The following is a 12,256-nucleotide window of genomic DNA, read 5'->3' as shown; positions in this document are numbered from 1 at the left end:
AATTGGAAGAACGGCCTGTCAAATTTAGTTTTAAATGCTCTTACTTTTTGTCAAGGACATACCCATCGGGGGGGCAACACGCACACGCTGCAACGTGGTTAAAGTTAATGTCATACGTCAAGTAAGGATTAAAAAATCTGCTAACGATCAATATTGTTCACCACATAACAAAAAAAGCTTCGTCTTCGTTAATCTAATGTTAACAAACCTGCATTTTTTAATACGCAGCAAACCAGGAAATAGCAGCAGAACGCAAAAGTTACAGAAATCCTACATGGAAAACAATCCAAAGGTTCTAGAGCTACATAGAAAGGGGAATACGATTTAGATGTACAATAAGCCATATCACATGACCCTCTCACGTTGTTCAGATTGAAAGACTGAGAAAACACTCCTGTGTCTCGAGCGCCATGAGTCCAATCGTCAATAAGTGAATCCGAAGACTGTGACAAGCTTCAGAAGGACAACTGAAGTCTTAAGAACAGCAAGGCAACAATTTCTATTCAGCTGAGATATGACTTCTGCATCAACGAAGCACAAACACCCACTGAAGTCATGGAGCCTGGATAAGTACACCTAATCACAAGTGGTCCTTAAGCAGTTCGGAAAAGTATGCTACAAGTACATAAGAACTTCTTTACAAGCCCTGGAGGGTCTGAATGATTGTATTGTGCCATGGGTCGGAGATATGCTGGGCAAGATTCTCGAGGGGACCCTTTCCTGTGAGGTTGTGTTGAATCACAAACCCAAGGAATGCCAGCATGGCCAACCGACCTGCTCAAGCATTAACGGAACATGAGAGCCGCTCAAACAGAGGAGATTCCAAGGAAAGGGCATGATTTGGGAAAAATTACTCGAACGACAGAGTCTTACCATTTGCAATCTCTTTCTCCTTGTACTCCTCGTTGGCCGGGAAGTTGAGAGGGTTGAAAACGCCTCCAGGATATCCAACCTCACCAGGGGGCAGCTTCAGGCTCGGGTTGAAGGGGTCAGCATTTACGCTGCCCGGATATTTGATATCCTGCCATCTCCTCACCTCGACATAGTGGAAGAGGATGAATTCTATGACGAAGAGAGTCGACGCAGGGGCAAAGTACTCTACTTTTCCAGCATCATACCACTCGGGAGCATTGATGATACCGATCTTGGTAAGAGCCTCGGGGATGAGCATCCCTGCGACACCAAGCATGGCCCACCTCCCATTCTGCAACTCCGCCTGCACGTACCATTTCAGGTTCTCTGGATCCTCGCCAAGGGCCAAAGGATCAAATCCGTTATCACCCGGAAGGCTGCATAACAGGAAAACACTTTGAACTACTTAGGCACTTGAGAACTGTACGCTGAGGGGACAGGCAATGCAGCCAGATAGAGACATTGCAGCCCTCGCGCCATACATGACGGGATCACACAAATACATAGCAAATAGCAACAGCTGCTAGCAGTCACGACAAACTCAGAACGGCCGCCGCCTTAAGATAGACAGAATAAGTCAATTCAGCGTCTTCTACTCCAAAAGCAGCTCTCAGAGACAGCTGAATTAGTATGGTCCAGCTCGCAGAAACTAGCAAAACAGATTTGCCAACAAAAACCACGGAAACGAATAAAGGGCAAGGGAAAGGGAATGGAGAGCGTACCTGCCGTTGAGGTAGGAGGGAGAGGCCAATCCAGGGAGCCATTCGCCTTTCTTGGCCTGGATATTGATGAGGGAGGGGGGAGGGGAGGTCGAGCCGGAGGGGAGGCGGGAGGAGCGACGGAGGCGAGAGGAGGAGGAGCCGGAGAGGAAGGAGGAGTGGCAGAGGGAGGAGGAGACGCCGAGGGTGGCATGCATGGCAGCCATGGAGGAGGGAAGCAAAGGATCTAAGCGAGGAACAGGCAAGATCCAACGATGAAATGGCGAACGTGTGAGACGACGAAGAAGATGATGATGATGATAATGCTGCTGATGAAATGATGATGCTTCCTATAGCTTTAGTTTCTAAAATCTTAATTAAACCCCCTAAATCCCCCCCCCTCTCTTCTCCTTATTGTTTCTAGTCACACACACACACACGTCTATTTTTGTGGTTCCCATCATCTTTGTTTGTGGTGGAGAATCAACTCCACAATCCCCTCCTCCAATCGTTTCATCCCCCTCTCCCTCCCTTTCTCATCTCCCCCCCCCCCAATCCTCTCCTCCCCACCAATTCTATTCTCATTATCCCTTCCCCTTTCCTCCCCTCTCCCCCTTGCCCTTTGTGTGTCTTCATGAAACCTCTTGTAACCTATGTACGATGGTCTTCCAACGTTTTTTGTTTTTCCCCCCTGGAACATATTTTCTCATCAACATCACAACACTTGGGGTTTTACATTTTCGAGGGTTTTTTCTAGAGGATTTGCAGATTTGTTAAGCTGGCATATAAATGACTTGCTTAAGGTTTCATAGGTATTACAAAATTGAGAAGCATTCTAAGACTTTTATGATTTGTTGAGACAAATGTTTTCTCAGTGAACAGTCACCTATACACAATAAACCTCCAATGTTTTCATTTTCACCCGTAAAAAGTTATTTTCTCATTTTGTGAAATTTACAAAATTTTAGGCAATTCAATGCTATTTGATTATATTTTAGCTCCAAAAAAGCATTAAAAAACATGAAACCCCAAATTTTTGTGATTGGTTGAGAAAAATATTGTTTTCTGTGAACATGATCCCCATCCCTCTTTCACTCCATCTATGCACACCCACTGCCTCTTACAAGCTTGTACATTACCCAAGGTTCTTACCAAAAGGGGACCAAAAAAGAGGAAAATGTCTAAAAGTGATTATTCTAATAAATGCATCCATAGCTACAAGAAAATGAATAGTTTCCTCTAAATCAAAAGATTCCTCTTCGTTTCTATTAACAAAATAAGGTAGTGAAAATCAAGTAAACTCGAAGCACTGTCATCTTGTCTTGGTATTCATTGCCTCATAAACTTCAATGGCCCTAGCTTGTATCTATGGTTGTTCTTGTTATTGCTTGCTTGGATTACAATGTTAAAAAGGTGGTAAAAATTAATTGTACGTAATGATATCAGTTAATATTTTGGTGGGGGTCTTCCCGTGTTTTCTTGAAGTGTCTATTACTTTCTTCCTATTGCGTAAGTCTATAGAGCTACATATTGGGACCAAAATGGAAGTACATCTTCATGATAAACGATGAATTTTTTTGGATAAGTTTCTATCAGAGAGCACCATTAGTACCAAGTTGGAAAAGCCTCTAGAAATGAGTATTTAGCAAGAAATGAGTAAGCCTCTAGCATTGAGCATGACTATCAATGATAGTTTGGATAGGCCTTCAACAAAAGAAGCACCTTTATGTCGTGTTAATTCTAAAACCTAACTTTAGATGATTGATATACATTTGGTGCATTGTTAAAATTTCATTGACTACAAGAACTCACACATATTGAATTTGTAAAATTAGCATATACAAGGGGGTTTTCACTCTACATGACACTTTTTATTTTTTGTGAGCAGAAAGAAAATTTTACTAAGAATAAAAAAAATATGCATCACGGTCACCAAGGCCTTATATAAGTAATCTTGCATTATGCATACTTATAACTAGGGGTTTTCACTATGCATGATACTTTTTGTATTTTGTGAGCAGAAAGAAAATTTTTATTAAGAAAAGAAATATATGCATTACGGTCACCAAGGCCTAATATAAGTAATCTTGCATTATGCATACTTATAACTATCACATGCCACTACTACCATTGTTAAGATGTCGTAGATACCTAACTTTTGAATTGGGTGATGTAAATTTCCTCCATGTGTAATTTTGTTGAAGTTGGTGATATTGGCATGTCACAGATACCTAGATTTTGAATTGGAATATCGTTTATCCATGATTCACAATTGTTAACTACAATGCTCTTTGCAAGAGGCTTACATGACATATAGGTGCTTCTTATTGAAGGCTTATCCAAATAGTTATTGATAATGGAGCTCTTTGTAGGAGGCTAACATGGCATATAGGAGGATAGTACTTAGCCTAGTTAGCCTCTCCAAGCTAACTATCTTTATCAAATACTATTGTTCCCCCCATTTGAACTTTCTTTGGTATAAGCATAGTGAAAAGACCTTTTTCACCCTCTAATAGGAATCAAATATTTTTCACTCCTTTGTAGATCTTTTAAATGTTCTACATCTTCTCCTTGCCCTATTTGTTCTTGAAGTGCTACACTTCCTATACATGCCTCATAAGGAATCAAATCTTTTGTGCTCTCTTGAATAAGCAGACTTGTGTTGGATTCTTTTCCAAGCATCTTTTGTGTAGTTTATTTTCCAAGTTCTATTGGCGTTGGCCATTTCCCATTTTCCTCCGTTCATTTAGTTTTGTTATCTTCTTTTTTTCTCCTCCTCTTGTGTTGTTATAAATTCTGAGCATCATTTCTCTTTCTCAAATCCTCATTGTGAAACCCATTTTTTGATTGATTAGGCTTTCTTTTACATTGTGAAACCCATTTGTACTAGGACTATACTGTCGTTGATGCTTTCTATTTCACATTCCTCTAGAGTAGAACCATCCTTCTATTACCAACACAATCTTCTCATTATAAACTCTTGTTATTGTCAATAGGGGACATATATATTCCATCAAACTTCTCAAATCATGTCTATGTTTATTATCTAATCCATATTCACAAAAGCCTTGTGAAATACATTAAAGGATATTCGAAATACATTAAAGGATATTCCTCTCATTGGATCATACATTTCAATCTAGAGTTACTCCCATCACCTTAATACCCTTACTTCTCAACATTTTTGTTTCATACATTTCTATATCTACCTCTTTTTTTGCTCTTGCCAATCAAAATCAACCACACTAGAGTTAAAATTTTAAAATTAACACATCAACATACATCACTTGCATGAAACATCAACACACATCATTAAGACAATGTTAGACAATAGGGATTATGTGTATTGCAAAACACTTCATATAATGCAAATGGTTGGAGGGCTCATCACAAAAGATCAATTGCAAGATAAAAGCCTATGGAGGTCCAACGACTTCATTACAATAATATGATTGTAATGAAGCCCTTGGAACTCCATGGGATACCTTTTTGCAATGTGCACACTAGTAAAGTGGATTTTTAAAAATCCAATGGAGGGTCATTACAACTACATGATCATAATGGAGACATTGGACATCTATTTAATTTTGTCTTGGAATACATCCTTACTAACAACCATGTGGTTGTCATGAGCCTAGTGGATGACTCATCATAATAATGGGTCATCATTGCAAGAAAGAATAATGTGAATCTTCAAGGGCTTCATGAAGTCCTTAGACCTCTAGGGGATTCAATTTTCACAATGGAACATCATTGACAACCACATGGGATTAATGCACTTAGTTAGCGATCCCATTACAACCATGTGGTCATCACAAGGATTTAAAAAGTACGTTCTTTTAACTAAAAATTTTATTTAAAAACCCAGCCTAATGCCAAAAAATGCAGTTCTTTACATCGGCTGTGATCGAGAGCATACCGCATGGTTTATAATCTTACCGCATGGTATAATGTCCTGACTATCACACGATATCAAGCCATACCAAGCGGTATGATCTACCTCACATGGTTCTGCATCAACACCGCATGGTTTTCTTTAGGGTGCCATGAGACATCACATGGTAACCTACCTATATCGCGTAGTAGATGTCATATCGGCATGTGTGACATCTTGGATCATCTGATTCGGAAGGATACACAATCTCGAACGTTGACATACTGCATGGTGCAGGGAAGTACCGCATGGTGCAGGAAGGTATCTGCAGTGTAGCAACAAAATCCTATAAAGGATCCCGCCCCCGCCACTACCGCCCTACCAATTACATGTCACTTTCTGCCATAGTCTCTCCTGAGTCTTTGGGTGAGTTTCTATAGCCTATATTGTCGGTCAGTCGGGCCAGGTGATGACCTGCCTCAGTCGATTGGATTCACGTTGCCCTGGTTAACTATCAATAGGCTATTTGAGAGAGGGAAAGAGAGGGAGTGAGAGAGAGAGAGAGAGAGAGAGAGAGAGAGAGAGAGAGAGAGAGAGAGAGAGAGAGAGAGAGAGAGAGAGGAAAGAGAGGGAGGGAGAGTAAAAGAGAGAGAGGGAAATAGAGAGAGTGAGAGATGCCTGTTTATGTCTCAATCAGGCCAAGAGATGATTTGCTTCAGTCGATCGGATTCGCCTCACCTCAATTGATGTTTGTAATGGTAAAGATCGAAGCTAGGTGATGGCTCGCATTTGCCAAGCGATTCCTCCCACTTCGATCTTCTTATATATCATATCTATCTATGTACATAGGTGTCAGTAGAGCCAGGTTTTATACAGATGATGGCCCGCTTTTGCCGATCAATTCATCCCGATAAAACTCTTCCCAACCGAATGTGTGATTGGCAAAGTTGATCTAGATCATCTTGGTTATGTGATGTTGTTATATGTTTCCTGTTCTTGCCTCCACTAGCTGATAGATTGACACTCGATAGTGACTTTACGAAATTCGCACTATAATAGTAGATCATGTAGTGATTGCTATAGTAGTGGATTATGTCATGAGATACAAATTACTTGATGTAATGTACCATTGCCTTGGAAAGTTAGTAGTTTATTCTAAGGATCGGAAGTCGTGACTCATGTGAAAGTTATTTAGAAACGTTAATGATGTTGCATGTTCATGTTGCTTTTGAGTGGTTTAGTTTACACTAGCATTGCAAATTTGCATGTGTATTTCGGATGCTCTTTATTTTGACGTTTGAGCGCTTACAAAAAAATTGTTGCATGCACTAGATCACTACACACCCATCCTTGATGGCAACACAAGAGCAGTTGAAGACTGAGATTCAGATGCTTGTCTATAAGACAACAATCAAACACTTAAAAGGATTGAGTGACGAAGAAATCCGTGCCCATGCAAGCTCAAAATTTTTACGCGATAAAATGGTATCCCGAATATTTGATCTTATGTACATGAGCTCGCCCACTCGCATTCGAATGGCATGGTTGGATGTTAAAGTGATACTTGATCAATTTGTCCCTCGAGTGTTTGGAGATCTAGTAGGACAATGGGAATTATATGCATAGGTGAGCAATGTAGCCTTGCCTGTCAATGGAGAGAATAAGCTTCCACTCTAGACAACTGAATTGAAGGCATCACAGATTTCTAATCATAGAAAAAATGTGAACGATAAAGGGTCCGTTGGAAAGGCAATAGCCAGTGCCTTGGTCCATATGACCAAGATGGCTAGTGGTCTAGAAGCAAATGCCAATCCAACCCAAGCTGAAGGGAGATCACAAATAGAACTATGCGCTGTATTTGCCGACATGTGCTCCCACACAATACACTTTCCATTGCAAGCATTGACCTTGCACGAACTGGTGGGCAAGGGAGGAGAAGGGAAGGTATTTAGGATACAGGTTGTGGGTGTCCAAGGTCTTAGGCCAATGTCGTGGTATACTGGCAAGAAGAGAAATAGAGATGATGCCCATGCTCATCTAGCACTAAAGAATGCTCTAGCGATGACAGCTGTCTATAGAGCTACCTGTCGAGTATTGGGCTACTCACACACCCAAGAGCTCTGGGTTGTCACTCCATTTTTCAATGGTGGAAGTGTGCACGATATGTTGATGTATCTCCCACAGCATTGCGGGACATATGTGAGAGGGGTTAAGACCACACATCCCATGGAAGAACCTCGCTTTGACTAGAACTCTCCACTCACCAGATTGCGAGCAAGGTTGTTCTATCATCATGGATTATCCATTGCAACTGCTATTGCTAGCAGTTTGAAAGTAGTTCACAAACAAAGATATGCACACACTGATCTGCAAGCAAACAACTACATGCTAGACTTCACGAGGGATGACAATTCTGTCCGAGTTGGGATTATTGATTGGGGAAGAAGCCTCCACTAGACCAAAAGTCGATATCCGCAAGACCCGGTTTATGCTCCTCCAAATGCATGTCCATGGTTAGTGCCAAAAATGATATGCCAGTACAACTATCCCCAGGCCACATGGGCACTAGAGTTAGATTGTTTTGCCATTGGTTTGCTATTTAGGGAAATTGCCAACTTTCTCATAGATGATGCAGACGCTCTTAGTGACAACTCCATGAAGGGATACATTGCAATCAAGCTCTTGGTTGATTGTGGGAACGCACTATGCAGGACTGATCTAAAGGATCAACCTTCCATGTGAGCAATTTTAACAAAAATGCATAGTTTCAATGTAAACGAGGATGTGGCAATGTGACCCATTAAGGAAATGAAGACATGTTGTTGAATATAAGCTACTTTTTTTTTTAGCTTAACCCATATGATCACACTTTGATTGCCAAAGTTGTAATGTCCTTGAATTGTACACGTGGATTTAAAAATTAGGACCACATGTATTTTTAAAACAAATGTAACAATTTGCCAGAGTTTGCCCTTTTTAGTTGTACAATTTAATCGATGGTGATCAATCCACAATCCTGTTAGTTGGATAAATTTTAGATCCAGTGAGCATGTTATAATTAAATGTTTCAATAACATGTCGCTCACTCGATTTTTGCATGGTTGTTAGATTTTCTCTTGCTCTCTCACTCACCATGGCATCCGCATCACAACGATCAATGCAACCTGTATACACCTCTCCTAGGATCCAAACATGTAGGGAAAGTAAGCAATGAAACACATAATGGACATGGCTGATGCTACCCTCCTACTGACAAGAAGAGATGATGTGCGCACAATTGCCAACGCAAGTGTCTTTCATAATCTGAACAGTTGGTGAATAGTTGGTAGTACGACCGCATCAATGCAGTGGTCTCCATCAACGACATAGCAGCTGTGTGGGATTGCGGCGATGCCTCACATGGATGGTGGACCATCAAAAACTATCACCACCTAGATATGAGGGAGAATGCACATTACATTCATTGCATGATCAAATTTGATAAGCCTAATAGTCGAGCCGTGCCACCTTACCTTGCAAAGATGTTATATGCAAAGTTCATGCTGGACATGCCTATAGACTTCGCCTCCCAACCCAGGACATGTAGCAAAAAGCCAACACAACCAAGGACAATTGACGCCACCGCTTACCCCGTCGTTGCAATACCACCTCCTAACGTGGGAAGTCCAACTTCAAGTGAGTGAAGTACATGCCATTTTGTTACATGCATGCTCTTAGTTATTATATTATACATAGTGTACTCATTAGCCATATTCTGCGTCTGTGTAGTTTTTGTGACAAGCTCTGAATTGTTTATGAACATGCGTGAAGTCACGAGAGATGAAGGTGTAGAGGGAGGTGATGGTGCAAAGGGTCCATAGCCTGCACCACAAAGTGCATCGCGGGAACATCTCACCTTTCCGAGCATCATAGTGCATGATGCTATGCCTGAGTATCGACAGGTGATGAGTGAGAATGAGCACCTACTTGCTGAAGTCAATCACCTAAATGCAATTCTCCAACAATCCAGATAGAGGCAAGACCTTGGAAATGCCTACGAGGAGCAATGTTGCATCTCTGCTACGTATTCTTAGCAAGCACGAGATGCACAAGCCATCCTCCAACACATTGAAGATAGAGGCCGTGTTTGTAACTTGGATCCAAATTTTGTGGGCTTGGCTGCCAAAAAACCATCCACCCTTCCGTCGCGTATCACCTTTGTGAATGATAGGCCTTTATGTCCAATATGCCAATACTATTTTGATACGACAACTAGATACTATGTGCTCTCGTGTCACCATCGGTTTCACCTAGTATGCCTGCCCAACTTGTAATTCTCCTCAGGCCAAGCAATTGTACGATGTTCTTGGCATCGGAGCAACATTTTCAATGGATCCTCGGTTGTGAAGATTATAGGTCCCATATATCGTAATGCCATATTGTAATGACGTATACCAATTTTGTTAATGGATTTTGGAGTTGATGCGATGAAGTATACTCGTTAGCATGTTAAATTTTTATTTGATCATGATTATTGTTTTGTGTTTTTTTTTTTTAAATAGAACTTTCATAGGTGTATTTTAATTGTTTTGATATACCTAAGTAAATGTTGCACGATTTTTATGCTTGGGTTTTTAGAAATTCATTTTCTTCAGACATACACGCATCTAGCAAGAATGTTGAGATCATCCTTCTATCCATTGTGTCTACGGTCATGTTGGTGGTGCTCTTGTGCAGGTTATTTCTCATTTTGTTGAACAATTGCACATGATGCAATTGTTCATGTGGACCTCATAATTGATACAAACCCATGGATGTGTCAAAAGGATGTTTTTTTGAAGCTTTAAATTTTTGGAAATTGGACATTACTTGTATTTTTTTGGCCACCTCAAATCTAACTATAAATTTTGCAAATTGAGCACATGTATACTTTGCTCCTATCATTTGATAAAATGTATACTTTACAAAGTTAGCCATGACTCCACAACCATATGTGACTCTCCTTGAATTGATGCGTTCCACATGAAAATGCCGTGAGATTCAAGTGACAATACCTTTAGAACAATGCAAGACAATGAAAATAATGAGATTTTATGATGCAACTTTGAAGAAGCAATTAATTTGTAGTTTGTTTTGGTAATTGTGTTGTTTTCTTTTAATACATTTCTGCATGGAAAGAAAGCATTACGATGAAAATGGGTAATACAAGATGAATGTCGCAGGTGATGATGTGCCTAAGTACAGGGCTCGTTTGGTTGCTAAAGGGTTCAATCAAGAGAAGGGTGTGGACTTTTATTAGATCTTCTCTCCGGTTGTGAAGATGACCACACTTAGATGTGTACTTGGACTTGTGGCAGTAGAAGATATGGAGCTTATGCAAATGGATGTCAAGATAGCTTTCTTGCATGGGGATCTACTGTGCTGAGGAAATTTACATGGTATAGCTGGAAGGCTTTGAAGAAAAGGGCAAAGAGAATTTGGTTTGCAAGCTGAAAAGAGTCTCTACAGCCTTAAGCAAGCACCTAGAGAATGGTACTAGAAGTTTAATGCTTTCATTTAGTCCTAGGGTTTCAGAAGAAGTGAGGTTGATCACTGCCCCTACACTAAAAGGGCTAAGGATAATAGCCTGATACTCCTTGCACTTTATGTGGATGATATGCTACTGGCTAGCAAAAACACTTATGAGCTGGATGCATTGAAGGCCAAGTTGCATGAGGTCTTTGACATGAAGGATTTGGGACCTGCATGCCATATTCTTGGTATGTGCATCACACGTGAGTGAAGTAGGAAACTTCTTTGTCTTTCACAAAAGGAGTATGTTACAAAAGTGTTGTAGCATTTCAATATGGAGGGAGGGAAGGCAATGAGTATACCATTGCCTCCATATGTGAAATTGAGTCAGGTAGATAGTCCCAAATCAGATGAGGAGAGGGCCATGATGGTCAAGGTTCCTTATGCATTAGTGGTTGGGAGTCTTATGTATGCTATGATAGCTACTAGACTAGACATTGCGTTTGCAGTGGGAGTTGTTAGCTGGTATATGGCTAATCTAGGAAAGAGGCATTGGGAGGTAGTTAAGTGCATCATGAGGTACATGAAGGGTACCAAGGAGATGTGCATTTACTTTGGTAGAGGAGAGATGTATGTACTTGGGTACACAGATTTAGACTATGCAATAGCAGGAGATCCACTTCTATGTATGTGTTCACCTTTGCAGGTGGTGCAGTGTCATGGATGTCTCATGCATAAACTGTATTGCTTTCTCTACTACTACAGAGGCCGAGTATGTTGCAGCTACAAAGGATTGCAAGGAGGCTATATGGCTTGATCAACTAGTGGGAGATTTGGGGATTGATACACAAGTGTACCAACATTGCATAGTGATTCCATGAGTATTATTCAGCTATAGCACGGAATTTGGTCTTTCATGCAAAGATCAAACACATTGAGGTCAGGTACCATTTCATCAGGGAGGTACTTGATGACAAGTGCATAGATCTTGTTAAGGTTCATATAGATGATAACCCTGTAGATATGCTAATGAAGAGTCTACCTAGTCAATGGTTTGAGTATTGTCATATATTGATGGGCATTGGATAGTATGTCCGCTGGTTGTTCTCCCCTAAAGGCCACTGTGCCTTAACCCCGATTATGTACAATACTGAAACACATACATATATGGATGGCATAGAAGATTAGGGTGTTTTGCACCCACCAAAACTTGTGTGGCTCTCTTCTGGTTCTCCCTCTCTCTCTGACCCTCTTCTGTTCCACTTCCATTGAGAGCACTCTC

At 40.7% G+C, this 12,256-nt stretch overlaps 1 protein-coding gene across 1 annotated transcript; it reads right to left on the bottom strand.

Annotated features, from left to right (window-relative positions):
* Positions 1-345: 345 nt before the first annotated feature.
* Positions 346-1,983, bottom strand: LOC147894430 (chlorophyll a-b binding protein 4, chloroplastic-like). The gene is made up of 3 exons (XM_087384715.1): positions 1,635-1,983; positions 874-1,289; positions 346-774 (listed from the first exon to the last, which is right to left on the bottom strand). Exons 1-3 carry the CDS (start codon positions 1,835-1,837, stop codon positions 638-640), a joined length of 756 nt encoding a protein of 251 aa, XP_087240841.1. The 5' UTR covers positions 1,838-1,983; the 3' UTR covers positions 346-637.
* Between the last annotated feature and the right edge of the window lie 10,273 nt (positions 1,984-12,256).

This window comes from Dipteris shenzhenensis, chromosome 14 (assembly GCF_047967505.1).
Source record: "Dipteris shenzhenensis isolate YYH24624 ecotype China chromosome 14, Dip_SZ_1.0, whole genome shotgun sequence".
Lineage (NCBI taxonomy): Eukaryota > Viridiplantae > Streptophyta > Polypodiopsida > Gleicheniales > Dipteridaceae > Dipteris > Dipteris shenzhenensis.
Note: the sequence above shows the minus strand (reverse complement) of the source record. Positions and strands in the feature narration are given on the sequence as shown.